Source organism: Sciurus vulgaris, assembly GCF_902686455.1.
Source record: "Sciurus vulgaris genome assembly, chromosome: 6".
NCBI lineage: Eukaryota > Metazoa > Chordata > Mammalia > Rodentia > Sciuridae > Sciurus > Sciurus vulgaris.
This window is the reverse complement of record NC_136466.1, coordinates 72727385-72748056: the sequence shown is the minus strand read 5'-3', so window position 1 is coordinate 72748056 and position 20672 is coordinate 72727385. Positions and strand designations below refer to the sequence as shown.

Sequence of the window (20672 nt, the reverse complement as noted above, 5' to 3'; positions counted from 1 at the left end):
CAAAAGCTCACATGTGAGATAATGCAAGAAGGTTTGGAGGAGAAATGATTGGGTTATGGTCTTAACTTTATCAGTGAATTAATCCCTGATGGGATTAACTGAGTGGTAAACAGAAGCAGGTGCAGTGTAGATAGAGAAAGTGGTTCGTTGAGGACGTGGCTATGAGGTATATACTATATATTTTGTATCTGGAGAATGGAGTCTCTCTCTTTGCTTCCTGAGCATCATGTGAGCTATTTCCCTACACTACACCCTTCTACCATGTTGTTCAGTCTGACCTAAAGCCCCAAGGAATAGAGCCATGCTGTCCATGGACAGCATGAAACCATGAGCCCCTAAATAAACTATTCTTCTTCTACAGTTGTTCTGGTCAGGTCTTTCAGTCACAGGAGCTAAAAAGCTGACAAAAAAGTTGATTCCTCTAATTTGTTCTTATCAGAACAAACTTGGTCACAAAGCTGACTAAAACACCAGGTATGGACCTATCTACAGAGATTGGGAAAAAGGAAGACCTTTCCTGGTTTGGGGTGACTAGAAAGACAACAAATACCTCTATCTCAACACAAAGAAGAATTTCCCAACAGTGAAAACTGCCCAAATCTCATTAGTGCACATGGACCAGCTGAATGACCTTTTGTCAGGTAAGTCAAAGAAAAGACTCAGGTAAGAATTGGGCCTCTAAGGTCCCTTTCTGACTGGTATATAAACTGTAAAATTTGTTTGAATAATAAAAATCCCAGGACTGAGTTGGGCCCACTCAATCCATAATTAATTCCCACTATTTACAGTGTTTTAGAACAGGGGTCAACAAACTATTTGTAACAACCAGATAAGACTGTAGGTCTTGTGAGCTGTGAGTGTCCTAACTGCTCAGCTCTGTCACTGTAGCAAGAAAACAGTCATAGACAACATGTAAATGAATGAGTATGGCTATATTCCAATACTTACGGACTTTGAAATCTGAATTTCAAATAATTTTCATGAATCATGAAATGTTATTCTTCTTTTGATGTTTCCCCAACCATTAAAATATGTAAAAGTTAGCTTACAGACCATACCAATACAGACAGCAGCCCCAATCAGACACAAAGGCCATAATTTGTTGGTCCCTGCATTTGAGACTTCATGACTGGTATTTATACTGAGCTTCTGAACTACACCATTCTGGCAATCCCTGTTATCCCATGCCTCAACTTCCTTTTCCCTCATTCAGGAAATACCAAGCAAAGAAAACTTATTAATTCAAGGCAATGAAGAGAAAAATAGAGACTGTTAATTCTCTAAAATCAAATAACCTAAACTGGTTATTAAAAAGTAAGGCAATCTCTAACCATTGAAGAACATATAGTAGCATCTATTTGTAATACTATTAGGAAAGTCTATTTTAATACTGACTAACAAGAGGAAAAGTTAGTCTGAATTAAAGACTTTAAAATGCAATTTTATTGTTCACTAAGGAAGTATTACTGCAAAGCAGAAGGCCTAACAGGCCTGTTTTAATGAATAGATGACTCATCTGTAATCAGCACATTAATTGTTGGGATTCAAATGGGTGCTCTTAAAGTACTGGGAAAAACAGCTTCATTTTTAAAACAGGTTAAGCATTCCCCCTACAGCCTTTTTCAAAGTATCAATTTGCTTTGCAAACTGTATCTTTCCAAAGACTGTATTGGTAAACTTCCATAAAACCCTAACAGATTTATCACAAATTCTATGCTATTAAATAAAAAAAAAAAAAAAAAAAAACCACACATAAATTTGGGTAACACTTTCCATATTTCAAAATTAATACTATCATTTAGTCTCTCAGACCTTAGAGTCAACAACTGTACCTTTTGCCTTTTTTCAACCCTTTCAAATTATTTCGGAATTTGTCTTCATACTGGAGCTTCACCTCTCTTGCTCCAGTCTGAAGATTCAGCCGGACATGAGATCCTGCAGGAACAGCCTGACCTAAAAGCCAAGAAGAGAAAAGGTTGTGAGGTCTAGAGTCCTAAGAGGGACTCCAGGATGGACTAGCTTACAAGCCAACAGAACTTACTAGTTTATGAAGATTATACTGCTGTGTTCTATTACCTCCTCTAGCCAGCCTTCTCTCTCCCTCTAACCCACAGACCCGACAGGTACTCCTTTTGCTAATCTACAAGGGAATCTGTAAAGGACTAAGGCAAGGAGAGTCAGAGGATATACGCTTTAATCTAAAGGTCAATATTCCCTCATTAGAACTGCCTGTTTAAGTCACTCTATGTTTTCTTTAAATTGGATTAATAAGTCTTTTTCTTACATGCAGCAGGTGGACAATGGACACCTACTCACCCCTCAGGACATGGCTACATTATTGTCTTCTCCAAGATAACCTTCCTGCCTATCCCCCAGTAGTTCCACAGAAGCCCAGACAGCCTGCCATCCCAGCGAGTTTCCTACCTGACCACCCTCATCCATTTAACCAGGCTCCTTCTATGAGCACAGGGACTGTATCTCCTCCTTTTGGTGGATTTCCCCAGTCCTTATGCCAAGCTTGGCACATAAAATCTGTGGCTCATAACATTTATGAGATGGAAGAAGGAAGCAACTGGGAATGCAGGAAAACACAGCAAGCCAAGGAAGAAGGGAGTAGAACCAAGAGAGCTGAAAAACCTACGCCCACCTATCTCAGAGGAGCTGATCTGTTAGCTGGGAAAACAAGTTTTGTGAATGAATGGGCTATTCACATGCACTGCACAAAATTACCAGAGTAAAGGATATTTACCAGGCAACTACTATACTCCAGGCTACTGTGATAGGTTTTAGGAATATTAAGATGAATGTTAACGACTACCGGGAGAGAGCATTTCAAGGAATGGGCTTTTCAGGACACTAGAACTATGAAGCAAAGATGGTACTTCTGTCACCTAGACTTTGACTCTGCTTTCTCCTCCTGGACAGCATTGCCTTGCTTGATTCAACCGAAACATACAGTACAAGTTCTCTCAGGATGATCAGGTAAACCCTGAGTATAAGAGGGTAAGGATGTGGCAAGAATTCGTTTTCTCAATTCTGGCAGGATCACAGTGAACACTGAGTTACTCCAGCCATTCTGCCTCCAACCAAGGAGCCAAGCAAACAGCATGCCAAGATATACTGCCTGCTTCTGTTCTGCTGCCACACTTCAATAGGGAACTGCTGTGTTTTTGGCTAAAGTACACAGCAACCTATAGTTCCTAAGGGCGTGTGCATAATGATCTCCCTCAGTCAAAGTGTTTTAAGAATTCAAAAACAAAAACAAACAAACCACCACCACCACAACAACAAAACATGTTCATAGTACAGTGAGAGAACCATTCTCTGGGGTGGCTTTCTGATAAGGTTAAACTGGGGATCAAATGAGGCAAAAATACATAGTCGAGGAAAAAAGGGAATTTCAAAAGGAGTTGGAGGGAGCAATAAGTATAAAAATTTTGACATAGAAACTGGGAGGTAGGCTACTGGAGTGGAGGAGCAGACCAGGCTGGCTTAGTATACCTTCAGGAATCCTAAGCTTATTTCCTGGGATAGGAAAATAAAACTCATATTTGAGGATGATGGTTCTCATTAATCCATTTGATGGATTAATAATTTGAATGGACTGCTGGGTAGTTAACTGTAGGCAAGTGGAGTATGGCTGGAGGAACCCATGGGGATTATATCATTCCTGGTTCTTGAACTCAAACTCTCTCTCTTTGCTTCCTGGCTGTCCTGAACTGAGCAGCTTTCCTCCACCATGCCCTTTTGCCATGATGTTCAGCTTCAACTGAGGCCCAGGCAATGGCGCCAGCCAAGCACAAACAGAACCTCTGAAACTATGAGCCAAAATAAACTTTTCCTTCTCTAAGTTGTTCTTATCAGGTATTTTGCTCACAATGACCAAAAAAACAAAACAAAACAAAACAAAAACTCATTAACATACTATCATAGTCTTCCAACTGGTCACCCTATTTTGTTTTTTTAAAATACTATCCTATACATAGTTCTCTGCTTTGAACCTTTTATTGCCTTCCTTCCTATTGCTCTTAGGATAAATATGAAAATATCACCCTGGTCATGAAGCCCCCTAGTATCTGGCCCCTGCCACCTTTTTAACCTTGTTCACCTCTCATTCCCATACTCCAGGTATGCAGCCCTTTTTCCACTCCATGAAGAACCTCCTTTTTATGATTTGAATATGAGATGTCTCCCAAAGCTCATGTGTGAGACAATGCAAGAAGGTTCAGAAGAGAAAATTGGATTGTGAAAGTCTTAATCCAATCAGTGAATTAATCTCCTGATAGGGATTAACTAAGTGGTAATTAAAGTGGTAGGGTGTGGCTGGAGGTAGTGGGAACTGGGGTATATATTTGTATCTTTGGGGTATATATTTGTATCTGAAAAGAGGAACTCTCTCTGCTTCCTGATCACCTTGTGAGCTGCTTTCCTCTGCCACACTCTTCCACCATAATGTTCTGCCTCACCCTGAGTCCTGAGGAATGGAGCCAGCCTTCTATGGATTAAGATCTCTGAAACCATGAGCCCCCAAAATAAATTTTTCCTTCTCTATAATTGTTCTGGTTGGGTCCTTTAGTCACAGTAGGGAAAGAGCTGACTAAAACACTCCTACAAGGGGGCCATTTTACCATTTTACCAGCGGTTTCCTTTGTCCAGAATATTCTTTCTAACCTTAGCCTCCATCTTCTCACTATCTTCAATACCAACTAAGGGTCACTTCCTCTGAGAGGCATCCTCTGTTTCCTCAGACCAGATCTATCTGCCCCAAAGGCTTGTGCAGCACCATGAACCCCTTCTTTTTTTTTTTTTTTTTTTTTTTTATGTTAATCTTTTTTTTTTATTGTAAACAAATGGGATACATTTTGATTCTCTGTACATGGAGTAAAGGCATACCATTCCTGTAATCATAAATTTACGCAGGGCAATGTTGTTTGATTCATTCTGCCATTTTTCCCCCTTCCCCCCAACCCCCCGCCCCTCTTTTCCCTCTATACAGTCCTTCCTTCCTCCATTCTTGCCCCCCTCCCTAACCCTAACCCTAAACCTAACCCTAACGCTAACCCCTCCCACCCCCCATTATATGTCATCACCCGCTTATCAGCGAGATTATTCGTCCTTTGGTTTTTTGAGATTGGCTTATCTCAGTTAGCATGATATTATCCAATTTCATCCATTTGCCAGCAAATGCGATAATTTTATCATTCTTTATGGCGGAATAATATTCCATTGTATATATATATGCCACAGATTTTTTATCCATTCATCAACTGAAGGACATCTAGGTTGGTTCCACAATCTAGCTATGGTGAATTGAGCAAGCAGTAGTAACAAAAACGGCATGGTATTGGTACCAAAATAGACAGGTAGATCAATGGTACAGAACAGAGGACATGGACACAAACCCAAATAAATACAATTTTCTCATACTAGACAAAGGTTCCAAAAATATGCAATGGAGAAAAGATAGCCTCTTCAACAAATGGTGCTGGGAAAACTGTAAAACCATATGCAACAGAATGAAATTAAACCCCTATCTCTCACCCTGCACAAAACTCAACTCAAAATGGATCAAGGACCTCGGAATCAGACCAGAGACCCTGCATCTTATAGAAGAAAAAGTAGGTCCAAATCTTCAACATGTTGGCTTAGGATCAGACTTCCTTAACAGGACTCCCATAGCCCAAGAAATAAAAGCAAGAATCAACAACTGGGATAGATTCAAACTAAAAAGCTTTCTCTCAGCAAAGAAAACTATCAGTAATGTGGAGAGAGAGCCTACAGAGTGGGAGAATATCTTTGCCACTCATACTTCAGATAGAGCGCTAATTTCCAGAATCTATAAAGAACTCAAAAAACTCTACACCGAGAATACAAATAATCCTATCAACAAATGGGCTAAGGAAATGAACAGACACTTCACAGAAGAAGATGTACAAGCAATCAACAGATATATGAAAAAATGTTCAACATCTCTAGTAATAAGAGAAATGCAAATCAAAACTACCATAAGATTCCATCTCATCCCAAGTAGAATAGTGATTATCAAGAACACAAGCAACAATAGGTGTTGGCGAGGATGTGGGGAGAAAGGTACACTCATACATTGCTGGTGGGGTTGCAAATTAGTGCAGCCACTCTGGAAAGCAGTATGGAGATTCCTCAGAAAGCTTGGAATGGAACCACAATTTGACCCAGCTATATACCCAAAGGACTTAAAATCAGCATACTACAGAGATACAGCCACATCAATGTTCATTGCTGCTCAATTCACCATAGCCAGATTGTGGAACCAACCTAGATGCCCTTCAATTGATGAATGGATAAAAAAACTGTGGCATATATATACAATGGAATATTACTCTTCCATAAAGAATGATAAAATTATGGCATTTGCAGGCAGATAGATGAAATTGGAGAATATCATGCTAAGTGAGATAAGCCAATCTCAAAGAACCCCGTCTTTATAACACTTACTAGAATCTGTTGTTATAGTTTTTTTTATACCTTTATATTATTCTTATTATTATTATTTTTAATGTGGTGCTGAGGATCAAACCCAGGGCCCAGGTCTAGCGCTTGCTAGACAAGCGCTCTACCACTGAGCCACAACCCCAGTCCTGTTATAGTTTTTTATCTATTAAATGCTCATCATTTTTCTTCCAGTGATTGTCACATGGCCTAATATACAGTGAACTCTTAATAATTATTTGTTGAGTAAACATTTTTAAATGAAAAGAGGAATTCCTGGCTGATCAGCAAGTGTATAAAAAGGTCAATAAAGATTTTCACTAGGGAAGGTAGATTCATAATAATTAGTTGTTAACAGTTATTTTTAATAGTAATAGTACTAAATAGTACTTGTAATAATAATAGTAATAGTACTTGTAATAATAATAATAGCAGTGTCGGAAGGGAGGAGGGCAGGAAAAGAGCAAATAACAGGGAATGACATTAGCCAAATTATACTGTTACATTGTATGCAAGTACAAATTTGTAACAATAAATCCCACCATTATGTATAACTATAATACACCAATTAAAAAATGTGGAAAAAAGGAAATAAAAAGTTAAAGAGTCATGCTGGGCTGTCTATTAAAAATAATAACAACAATAATTATAGTGTTTTGAATTTTCTGATTTTGATCAAAGATAGAAATGGAGAGAAAGTACATAAGTATAGAAGCTTCAGATAGACAGGTTAGATCTTGCTAGACGTCCAAGGAAGAGAGAAGAAACTTAAGTGAATCTTTTATTTGGAGAAAATTTCCAAATTGCACTTTTCACATAAGCCACCACAGGAGGCAAGAGCAACCATAATAACATGAACTCAAGATATAGATTATGCTCATTTAAAATATGTGAAACCAATCATGGCAGAAGCAACAGAAAATACAGTATTTAAATGTTTCCATCCCATTGGGAAAAAGGCCAAGTTAGAGAGAGTGTTATCTGACCTACATCTTTTAACTTCTGTGGCAGATGAAAAAAGTACCAGAAAGAACAGAGGCATAGAGAAATCATGAGATACATATATACAGAGAGAGAGAAGATTAGGAGCCAGAGATGGAGGGCAAGGGAATAAACAGGCAGAAAATAAAACTGGGATCCAGAAAGGCAGACAGGACTGCAAAGCCTACACTGGTAATTTCCCCACAACTGACTCTTTGGGGGCAGATCCTATGGCTGAGTATCCCATCCTACCAACATTCCGTCCATGTTAAATAAGGCCACCTCATGCTTGAGTTTTAACACCTACTGGAATTATACATAGTCCAGGACCCAGGTAACAACTGTTTTTCCAGGGGGAGAAAAATTGGTGGCAGACTGCAAATTGTCTCCAAATTTCTTATTCCCTGCTTATCATACTGTTTGCTACATGCTCTTGCAGTTCCTCATACTAGTGGTACAATGTACTTTCCTACCTCTTGACTTAAGATTTGGCTTGTGAGGTGTTTTGGCCAGTGGGATACTAGCAAAAGTGCCACAAAGAGGTATCTGAAATGTGCTTTTGTAGTTGGTTTGTGTCTTGGGATTCTGTCTTCATCATGAGAACAATTTGCTAGCCTTCTGGTCCAAGAAGGATAGGAGACCCATGAAGCAGATTAGAGGCAGGCCCCACTAAGCCAGCCATGATCAACAAGTTTAGCTGATCTGCAGATGTGAACAAGAATAAATAGATTTCCTTTTTAACTTTTTACTTTGAACTATGTTTGAACTTACACCAAATTTGCAATAATTGTATGGTTTCCATATATTCCAAACACCCTTTCCCAATGTTAACATCTTACATAAACCAATGAATAATAATAAACCAATGAAAGATCCTTTTCAAACCTTACCAGTGCGACCAGTGTCCTTTTTTTTTCCCCAGGTCCCACATGGCCTATTCTCCCCATTCCCTGTAGACTGCAAAAGTTCTTCAGGCTTTACTTGTCATCTATTACCCTGGCATCCCTGGGGAACACTGATCAAAGTTTATTCAGGATTGTTCCATGTCTCCTCATGATTAAAGAGGTCACACATCCCTGTCAGAGGCACCACAAAGATGCCATGTCCTTCTCAACGCATCATATCACAGGGTTCATGATTTCAATATGTCTTCTTACTGGTTTTTCTAGTCTTGATCAACAGATAATCTCTACTAAACTTTTCCACTGCAGTAAACAAAAATCACAGGAAACTGTCAAACTGCAGAAAACTCAAAAAGTTAAACATATGAAATAGACTTAGTATATGAACCCAGAAATTCCATACCTAGATGTATATCCAAAAGAACTAAAAATATGTTCACATAAAAAAGCTCACAGCAGTATTATTTATGTCAAAATATACAAATGATCCAAATGTCCATAAATTGAAAAACAAATGAACAAAATGTGATATATCCACCCAATGAAATACTATGCAACCATTAACAGAAGAGAAAAATACTGACACATCCTATAATACAGATGAACCTTGAAATATTAGGCTTTGTGAAAGACACACAAAAAAATTCACATATCATATGATTCCTTTTATATGAATTTTCCAGAATAGTAAATCCACAGAGACAGATTAGTAATCATCAGGGAAAAGGGGAAGGAAGGAATGGGGAATATCAGGCTTATGGGGTATATTTGGGGGGTAAGAAAAATGTTCTAGAATTAGATATTGGAACACACCACAAGGTACAATTACTAAAAAAAATTGAATTATTTTAAAAATTTGGGAAAATACTTTGATTATACAAATTCCTTCAAATTGTTATACAATGTTAGGGGAGTCCATCTGCAATTACTACTGGGGTGATTACCCAATGGTGATCTTTTACTTCCTATTTCCCTCCTTCCTTACAGTTATTAGTGGGATTTTCACTGCAAGGAAAATTGATCACGCCTGCATCTATTTTATTATTTATTTATATTAGTATAGAATAGACATTTTTTCCTCTGGGTTATGATCCAACATTGTTACTTATTTTATTGCTCAAATTGACTGAACTTCAGCAATTAGGAGCACTTTATATTTCTTTGACAAGTGCCTTCTCCTTCTTCATTTCTTTCTAAAAGTATTTCCTTGCTTTCTGGTTGTATAAGAATTTCCAGGTTCATCTTGTACTCTCCTTTCCCTAACCCTGGAATCAGCCACTTTTCAAGAGCCCTAAGGGTTTGTTGTTGTTGTTGTTGTTTTGTTTTTTTGGTTTTTTTGCAGAACAATGTTAGAGTTAGGGTTGTAGTTCAGTGACGGAGTGCCTGCCTAGTATTAAGCCCTGGGATTAATCCCCAGCATGGGGGGAAAAAAAATGTCTGGAGAACAATGTTTAGAAATAAAGATCTGAGTGGTAGGTATGTATATTCATTACTACTAGGTTCTAAGTTCTCTGAGTCAACAGACTTAGATTCTTCAAACATATATGAGGAAGTACACATAAATATATACACATCTATTTTTCTGTTTATCTGTATATATTTTTATTTTTTTTGGTACTGGGGATTGAACCCAGGGGCACTTAACCCTGAGACATATCCCTAGCCCTTTTTTGTATATTATTTAGAGACAGGGTCTCATTGAATTGCTTAGAGCCTCGCTAAGTTGCTGAGGCTGGCTTTGAACTTGCAGTCCTCCTGCCTCAGCTTCCCAAGTCATTGGGGTTACAGGTGTGCACCACCACTCACAGCTATCTACATATATTTTTAAAGCCACAAGTTTTACTGATACCTCAGATTCTAATCTAACACCACGGGGTCATCTATCTTCCCACTTATTTATATCTTCTTTTTTCAACAGTGAGAAACCTAGCTCTTATTATCCACAATATTTTTATTTATCATTCAATTCTAGGATACAAATAAAGTAGTTTCAACACTGCCAACACATACCCCTATGAGAAACACATTTACCAAACTACATCACATTTATGTGTAGTTCTATTATCTTTGGCTTTATAGTATCTAATCAAGATACTGTTTTATAAAATCTCCTAGGTTGTTCTTTTCTTCCCCATTCCCGTTAGCATGGTTATGCTATTAATTTGTAATAATTGGTTCATTTGTTAGTATTTGTGCATTTTGTGGCTCCCACCCCTCCACATCCTCAACTGTTTATCTGGGAGCATGTGAAGGGTATGTGAACTATTACTATGATTCTAAGAGTCAGAGATATACAAAAAGAAATTACTGTTGTTTTAAAACACCAAGCTTTGAGGTATTTTGTTTATGGTAGCAATTCAATCCAATGGTCCTGAAACAGGAAGTTAAGAAGATTCAATAAAATAATAGTTCTCTTATCTGAAATTATATAGTTTCTCTCTTTCTAGTGTTAAAATGTCCTTTTATAAAATGAGGTAATGATGATGATGGATGATAGTTGGTTGTTTCTATGCTAAGACCTTTAATTCAGCACAGTAAAAAGTTGGGCTTAGCCCCCAAAATTTTCTTTTGAAGTTTTTCTGGTCCATAAAACACCATATTCTAGAAACTACTGCTATATTCTACCTAGGACCTTTGAGAATTACTCCCACTATACAGTTTAAATGAGTGAACCTGATGATGTAGAAGTTGTATCTCAATAAATTTGTTTTAAAAATGTATTCATTCAAATAAAGCAGTATTATCTTCTTTCAAATCCCATGAGCTGCAGTCCATTAGATGCAGTCCCATGTGATAGTAAGTATTATCAGGGGCCAGCATAGAAAGCTGAGCTCAGAGACTAGACACAGCCCCAGGCTGGCAGTTCTGGGAAAGACAGGAAGAAAAAAATGAGCATAAGAACTCTGATGCCAAGAAGCACCTAGGCAAAGGGACCTTGGTAGATAGGCAAATAAGAAATAGTGATCAAAGAGATGAGAGCCAATCAAATACCCACAGGAAGGAGGCAGGTAGGGAGATGAGTGAGGATCATCTGTCAAAAAACAGGGAATGGTGAGGGCTGTGAAAAGTACCCCTTCAGAAAGCATTCAAATTTTACACCTAAAAGCCAAACAAAACATCTATAAATAGAATTCAGGCCACAGAGTCAATTTATCACTGCTGAAAAAGACACATTTCATATATTAACAAATTTTGCCTGGTGTAATCTTTATTCCAACTCTTTCCACCTTCTGGGCTCACAGGGGAAGGGTCCTCCTGTGGTGCAGCTGTGCTAAGACTTGCTGCCCTGTTTCAGCAGAGATAGGGCCAACTAAGACAGATGCTCTCATGTCTGCCTTGGCATCAGATGCTTCTGCAGTTTTGTGACTTCAAGAGGGGAAGAGATGTGAGGTGCCCTCTGGAGGCTCCTGCCTGGAAACTTCCCACTCCAGGAACTACCAGACACAATGGCAGAAAGTCAAAGGCTGTGCCAGCTGGCCAGGAGCCCCGGAACTCTGCTACCCAGTAAAGTCAGTCTTTGACGACCAGGTGAATTTAGCCCAATTTCTTTATCTGTCAAATGAAAAGAATTTACCATGTCTGCTTTCCCTAATGTGCTTCACTACTGTGAAGAACAAATGAGAAAGGAACTGTGTCAGTGCTCAGAAGTAAAAACTGCTTCAGGAAAAGCAGCCCCCAAAAGGTAAATGTCAACCCAGATGAAACAAAGACATTTTATTTGTCAAGTCCTGCAGGTATGTGTTAAGAATAAAATCTCCTTATTATGATGAGTTTCAGAAGGGCATGGACCAATTATTTGTACCCACAGCTCAGGCTCAGCTCCAGGCACACAGTAGGCCTCCAGAAGGGTCAGCTTCTGTGCCAGCTCCCCCTTCCCCAGATATAAAGAAATAAGAAGAATATGCCACAGGAAGCAATGCCAGGCCCCTCACTGGGGCCACCAATCTAACGAGGGCTGGTCATAGCTGAGACATTACTACAGGCCTGGTTGCCATGACTACCACAGCCCTATCCTCCTGCCTTTTTATTCAAAACCCCCAAACAAGTCCTGGCAAGATCCCTGCCTCACACAAATGAGCATCTATCCTGTCTCTAAGGCAGGACTTGAACTGAACAAGTAACAGAAAAATGTGCACAGACTTCTCCAGGGTGCTGGACCCTGAACCAATGTTTATATGTTGCCCTTTTTTGGCGGGGTGGGGATCACGAATGAAGACCTTTTTAAATTTTTTAACCAAAAACATATATTGAGCCATTCTGGATATAGTTCTATTTGTGCATTCAAAAATAAAGGAATAAATAATGACAAACCATTTTTTACTCTGAGTCATAATCTGGACTCTGGGTAGAGACTTAGAAGTATTTTCTGACATGGCTTCCAAGCAAGGGCAGAAATCCCTAAACTGTAATCAAGCCCCTCAGAACAGCTACCCTGACATCTCCCACTGTCCCCCAGAACTACCCCGCAACAACTCATCTGTTACAACCTAACCACTGTCTTTCCAATCATAAGGCAGATGGTAGCTGGCCACCAAACTCTATAAACAGATTTCACAAGGACAAGGACTATGCTCTCCAAGGACAAGGACTATTGATGCTACTCAGAAGATTTCCTATTACAGTAGAAGAAGTTCCCTGAACAGTTACCAGGACAAGATTCCTAGTAATCTTATCTAGGACATGTTAGGCCTCTTTCCACAACTGGCTGGTCAACAAGCACTTACAGAGGACTAGACAAGAGCCTGCTCTTTTCTAGGCATTCTTTCTACCACAGCCTACTGTGCAGCAGAGGGCCACTTGCTGTGTTGGGTAGCAGAAAGGCTATCACCATGAATAAGATCAATCCTGGCCATTAAGGAGTAGGAAGTAAATGGGGAGAAGGGTAAGGACACTTAAAATTCCAAGTCCAGAGATCACTTTCAGGTAAGCAACTTACGACCCTAAATGAGTTCCTAGTTGGAGCTCAGTATAAAAACCAGGAGACAAGAAGCAGGAGGCAGTCAGCAAGCTGTTATAATTGTTCAGACATGATAAAACCTGAACCAGGGGAATGGGTATGGAATAGGAAGACAGAGCATTAAGGAACAGTAGCATTTTGATTGGAAAAACTATGATTCCTGTCATGGCCCCATCAGCACTCCCCATAATAGCTTCAAACCTTTAAGCATCTGCAGTAACTCCTCCCACTAGCTCCAGGAACCTATCACAGTCCCAAATTTAAAAAATCTAGAGATGGAGCAAAGGAGGCCACAGAGAAGAAAGCAAAAGGGCTACTTTCATCTAGCAATCTATGATGGACATCCCATACTTATTTCCTAGCCAGCTGATTGCCTCAGCTCCTCTCTCTCTGTACCCTAGATGTGTCCCTGCAGAAGAACAGACAAGTGAGACTTATTAGCACAGCCCCTTAATCAGAACACTTGAGCTTTAATACCCATGCTACAAATCTGGTTTTCAATAATCCTGTTCACTGCTATGGCCCCTTTTCTCTATGTAGAATAGTCTCCCCATCCACTCCCTGTTCCCCAAACTTGCTCAGGCTTCACTGTTTTCAATTATGCATATGTGTATAAATGTGATGGGATAAAGAGAAAGGGAATCACTCAGAAATCCAAGGTCAGGCAGTTGGAAATAAGCCACAACACAACTACAGTTCTTCTAGCTCTCTACGCACTCCAAAACCATTGAGTCAAGGGCTAGGGTTATAGCTCATTGGCAGAGCACTTGCCTAGCATGTGTGAGGCACTGGGTTCAATCCTTAGCACCACATTAAAAAAATAAACAAAATAAAGGCATTCTGTCCATCTACAACAACAAAAAATTTAAGAACCATTGAGGCAAATAAAAATGCATTTTTAAAAAATTCCCACAACAATTGAAATTAACCCTGACATACGAGCAATGAGCTTCACTTCATAATGATGAAGGAAAAAATTGGTGAACTGAGAGTAAATGAGTTACATGTGCCCATTTCCCAGGGGCAGGAACCTCAGCTCTGCTACTGCTCATTTTCTGGAAAAGACTCCTGACAATTCCAAGTGCCTGCCTTTCCCACCCAAATACAATTTCATTAGCAGCTCATTAGCAGAAGTGATGCAACCATTTCTGACTCTTGTTTTTCATAATATTTATTGGTTAATTGACACCATAAACACAGGTTGACTGAGAACTAATGAAAGTGCTAAAACTGCTCATTAGTCAAATTTAAAACACAAAGATTGTATTCTAAACATATCCTCTGTTCTCATTTATTTTCCTCAAACAGAAGTCACAATTTAATAAGGAGGTTAAAAAAGCAAAATGCCACAAGACAGTGCTTTAATTTTTAATCTTCCCTTTTCCCTATCCCATCAGTCCCCAGGAATCCTGACATCATAATTGGCTCTATTTGTTCTCTTTTGCAGCACCTGTTACCTTCACAGCCAAATATAATTCTATGATTTATATCAAAAGAGTATCGGCTACTGTTGACCTCTACAATTTACCCAGGAACTGCTACAAAAACCCAGCTTGGATGATCTCAGTGGTGGAAAGAGAAGAAATCCATAGGGATGATCAGAGGAACAAAATTCTTCGGGTAGATCTTCTCTCTAGATCTGCTCTAAAGGATGGGACTCTACCATCTTTTTATTTTTCAAGTGGTTGAGGGGGCAAAATGCAAACCAGATGAGAAAAGAGGTAGGTAGAGCAACAGGTACAGGACAGAAAAGGCAGTCATGGAAAGTGATCCCAAATCCCTGTTCCCCTCCCCAGTGAGAGAAGTTCCCCCTTAAACATAGGAAACAAGAAAATGAGATTAGTCACTTGAGCTGCCTTTTGCTTATCAAAATGTAGTGAAAAATCTCAATTTACTGCCCCTTAGCTTAACATTTTGGATCATCAGTATTAAAAGACCAACTAACTAGTATTATGCTTTGTTTTTTTTTTTCACTTGCATTGCACCAGATGGAGCTGCAGCCTCTAGCATTTGTGTGACCTGGTCAGTTGTTCAGCCTAGTGGTGAAGGACACAGCTCAGAGAAGACCAGACTCCACTACTTAATAGATCTGAGGCCTTGGACAAATAACCTCTGTTACCCATCTGCAGAAAGGATATCAGGGTACCCAACTGACAGCTTCTAGAGTTCATTATGAAGAATAAGAGATATGCATATGAGATGCTTAGGGCTGACACCAGAGAGCTACAATAATGGTGTTTTTGGCTCTTGCTTCTCTGTGACTTGTTCAGTATTCCCAGCTGAGACAGGGACCAATGCCATGACAGATGCTCAAACTGTGATAACAGCTTCTCAATAAATACCTGACTGAGTTCTACAGAGAAGAGGTAGAGAGGTACATGACTTCTGGATCATTTATATGTCATACTGCCTTTTTAGGGCTGCAAAAAATCCAGTAACAATGAAAGCTGCATCCAACTTGAGAGGACAGCAAATGAGCTGATTAAAGCAGATCTATATAACACAAAAACACCCACTTCAGCCTTCCATGATACAAGCCACCTGCAGACCACCAAACTCATGTAAGATGACCTGGTTTCTGTCCAAATAAAAGAAATAAAAGAGGCCATATCCAGCAGCATAACTTCAGCAAATGTGGGGAGGATTTAAATGAGAATCACTGTCAGGAAGCAACAAGGGAGAAGTTTCAGGTTTCTCAATAAACTTAGTTCAATCACAAGCTTAAGCCAGTTTTACAACAATGCACTGAAAAGCTTATAAAAGCAGCTCCCCTGTTCTTTCAGCTCTTCAGAGACCTGTACTGGCAGATGCCCACTCAAGGATGGGCAAGGAGGCCTGGATGTTCTGGGTTGGTGCTCCAGCAACCTGCTGATGTGTACACGTCCAACAGGCAGCCTGCTTCACACCTCCAACCCCATCACAACAGCTGTACTGCCCCAGCTGCACAGCCCCTAGAAACCTGCAACTGTCACTTGATTACACGCTATTCACTTATACACTCTCAAGTCCCCTACAAGTATCCAGCATGTGAAAGCTCTGTCCTTGGTGTTCCCTCTCAGGTAGATTCATACCCTACTGATACTTCTGGTATGGACCCCCTTTGACAGACATCATTTCCCAACAAGTCAATCTCCATGACACCCTCTTAAACCCTCCCATTTCAAACTTATAAAAGAGAAGGCAAATTCCTCTGAACCTCAGGGACCCCTATATCCTGGGGAAAAATCTGAGGAGATATGCCTCACTGAGAAGATAAATGTTCCCTCCTTCTACCAATAACTCTGCTACTGCAGTCAAATGGAACATACCCAAGGACAGTTGTGTTGCCATCCTCTTCTTAACCTTCCACCAATACCTCAGCACCACAAAAAAATAAAATAAAGGTATTGTGTCCACCTACAACTAAGGTACCAATACCCCTGCTGGTATTCAAAGTTTCCCTAACACAAGAAAAATGTCAGTATATAATTAAATTATCTGAGGAGAAATTCCATAACCTTTACCAGTTTCTTAAAGAGGACTATAAATCACTCTCCAAACACACATATAAATCCACACCATTAGGAGCCTCTAGGTCACTACTGGTAGGGTCAGGCAGCAACAGGCATTCTAATACCATGTTTGTAAGGATAAAAATTAGTGTAACACTTTTGAGCATCCAGTAATATCTATTAAAATTGAAACTGTTCATACCATTTGATCCAGCAGATTCCACTTCTGAAATATATCCAATGGAAACATTCACAGAAGTGTGTAATATATGGAAAATATGTAATATATGAATAATGTTCATTGTAGCATTTTAATAACTAAAAATGAGAAACAATAAGAATGTCCATCAGCAGGGGATTTGTTACATAACATAGTATATATCTTCAGTGGAATAATCTTAGACAAGAAAGAGGGAGATTTGTACTGACATAAGAGATGACTAAGACTAAGCAAAAAGAACAAATTATAAGTATGATTTCATCCTTTTTTAAAGAACATGTATGTTAATGTGGCAGCAGCACAGTTTTTTTTAATTATTCAAATCATCACATTAAAAAAAAAAACTCAGTGACTAGACAGCAAAATCAAATCTATAAGCAACATTTATATCAGAACTAAGTGAAAAGAAATTGGGAAGTAACAAGGTATCTGACCCAAGAACAAAAAAAACCCAAGTAGCCAACAGGTATTCACTAAAAGATGTGGTAGGCGTCAGGAGAACAGGCATGAACCTTGAAGTAATGTTTCACAGTCCAATAGAGGTCAAGAACAAGAAGCCTGGGGAAAGATTTCAAGGGGTAAGAGAACAGGAGTCTAGCTCCCACTGAACTCTCAAAATTAATCAACCAATTCTCCCAACCAGGACAAAGTCTCACACTGAGAAGACTGCTAGAAGTGAAATCGAAATTGACTAGAATGGGACAATGGGGGGAATAAAAGGAAAGAGGAGGTCCAGATGAAAGTGGAGGAGGAAAACAGCCAGGAAACTTCATAGAGCAAGACTCCACATTTCTGAGCACTATAAGTTTAGAAAAGATAATTAAAGCACAATCTTTCTAAAAGTTCAAGAAACCTAATTTCACTAAGAAATAAGCAATAGAAACATAGTAGGGTACAATCCTACACAATAAAATTATAATAAAAAATAGATACAAGGAGAGGAATAACATCCTTACAGTAAATACAAGCCAGAAAATCAGTTTTGGGTTTTTGTTTTGTTTTCCAGAACTGGGGATTGAACCCAGTGTCCCATACATGCTGGGCAAACATTCTATCACTAAATTACAATCCCAGATCAAGACATTTTTTAAATGATTAAGAGATATTCAAGAACAACAACAAAAAATCAGAAATAAGGTGGTAGATGTCAAAGAAGAATCAAAAATTAAAGAACAAATCATAACAACAGAAAATGCTTTGAGATAAACAGAAGGTACAAAGGAGGAAAATTGGAAAAACTAAAAAGAAATAAAGGGGAAAAAAGAAAGATTTGTAAGAAACTGATAAAACAATGAAGACAAAGAAGATCCAACATAAAGATAAACAAGATCCAAAGAACCAGAATACCAAAGCCATCCTTCTTTCTAAAGTTCAAGAAATCTAATTTCAGGGACTGGGGATGTAGCTCACCTGGCAGAGTGTATGCCTTGCAAGCAAAAGGCCCTAGGTTCAAATCCCCAGCACCACCAAAAAAAAAAAAAAAAAAAAAAAAGAAAGAAATCTAATTTCACATAAAACTGAGCAACAAAAATGTACTATAGTCAAGAAAATATTCCTAAAGTAAAAAATATTTAAACTATATATTAAAACAGCACACTAAGTGGCCAGGCCCAGTATTGCATACCTTGTAATCCCAGGAGCTCTGGAGGCTGAGGCAGAGGATCACAAGTTCAAAGCCAGCCTCAGCAACGCAGTGAGGCCCTAAGCAACTTAGTGAGACCCCTTCTCAAAATAAAAAATAAAAAGGGTTGGGGATGTGGCTTAGTGGTTTGACTTCCCTGGGTTCAATTCCCAATTTAAAAAAAAAACACCCACACTGAATATCTGAGAATAATGATGAACAGGAATACAGGAATGTCGAACAGCAAGGCATAGTCTAGAAAACCCACTGAATTTTAAGGAAAAAGAAAAGATCATTTGGGCATCTAAAGAAAGAAAATGATTTATAATCAGGTTGTCATCAGTGTTTTTTACAGCAAAGCCTACTGCCAGCAGAAGATGGAGTGCTTCAAAAAAGAAAATGAGAGCCAAGGATTTTACATTCTACCAAAGGGACTTCTAGGTGTAAATACCACAGACAAACATAACACACAAAACACAGAAAATATTGTCTCAATGAGTTCTTCCTGAAGAATTTATTAGAAAATACACTGCAGACAACCCAAATAACTAGGGCTGCTCATGAGCATTAATTACATAGTTATTTGAAGAAATAAGATTAAATAAGGGTTAAAAAGGAAAAAAATACCTGAAGCCTATAAACTCTGACAATGTAGATTCACTACCACTGTTAAGAACAATGAGAATACACACACGCACGCAAAGGTTTCAAACTGTTTTCGGTCATCATATCAAGGGTGGTCTTACTGCCATTCTGAAATTGTTAAATGTATAATATGAGACAGAGTGAATGAATAATTATTAGAAATTTGAATTGCAGAATTCCTGTGTTCATAATCAAGACTGTAAATGTGGAAGCAAAGAGATACAAGTGCAACATCTAAGAGATTAAACAAAAACTCTGTAGTCTTAAATATTATTAGGAAGTATCCAATTGGATGTACATGTTATCATATTTATTACCTCCTGTCAACCGAAAAAGCCTAGAAACAATGACCAACACGGTAGCAATGAACAATCCTAATGGCCAGAATGTACTCTTAAAACAGCATTTTCTACTTAAAAAAAAAAAAGAAAAGAAAAGAAAAATCAAGACTTCTTAAAGAAATAGCTGACTCCAGTACTGGGCAGAAAATATACAAGATGAACCTATAATATCTCATCACACTAGATAATAAGAAAGCTATCAGAGAACACTAGGAGCCCGGGCATGATGGTACACACCTGTAACCCTCGCTACTCAAGAGTATGAGGCATGGGGATCACAAGGTCAAGATTAATCTGTGCCACTTGGCAAGACCCTATCTCAAAATAAATTAAAAAGAACTAGGGATGTAGCTATTGTCTAGCATGCACAAGACAGTGAATTTGATCTCTAGTTCCGGAAATTAAAAAAAAACAAAAACAAAAAAAACACTACTAAGGTACTAGGGTAGCATCAAAAGGGCTTACCTGAAAACCTTCAGTTGATCAAAGAAGGAACAATCTGAATTTTAATAAAAGCAATAATTATGATGGATTAAAATCTATGAAATATGCTTAAATCCATGAGTCATAAAAGGGGAAAAAACTTAACTGGCTATTTCTAGTCAAAGGATGACTAGGAACCAACTTGTTATCTTTAAAACTGGTTTGAGGGGGGAAAAGTCATTTATCCTGTCTTTACTTTATGAACTGTACCAATGGGTAATGAAATAGTATCTAAAGGGAAATGTCTCTTTATAAAAGTAATATAGTTGAAAATATAAAAGATATGAGAGATTTGAATATCATCCTCTTATAATCCCACACAAATAAAAAAAGAGAGTTATTCAGACATTATATACTCTTCCTAAAGAAAAAACTAACAACTACATATATTCTTACCAAATGGGTGAAAGCTAAATCTGATTGAGCCTCTGGATCCAGCTGACAATTTGAAAGAAATAAAAGAAGTTCGAGGAACATGTGGACCTGCATCATGAATATAAAATCAGCAGAATTTAGTCTTGGAAATGGCCTGAGTTCTTCAAAGAGACAAATTATATGAGGAT

General features: G+C 38.5%; 1 protein-coding gene across 4 annotated transcripts in view; it reads right to left on the bottom strand.

Annotated features, from left to right (window-relative positions):
- The window catches only part of SIL1 (SIL1 nucleotide exchange factor), a 279698-nt gene that overhangs the window by 124369 nt on the left and 134657 nt on the right, over positions 1-20672 (bottom strand). For all 4 annotated transcript variants that reach the window (XM_079143961.1, XM_079143962.1, XM_079143963.1 and 1 more), the window contains one exon: positions 1833-1953. In XM_079143961.1, coding sequence (XP_079000087.1) covers positions 1833-1953 — 121 coding nt within the window. The remainder of the gene's footprint in view (positions 1-1832; positions 1954-20672) is intronic.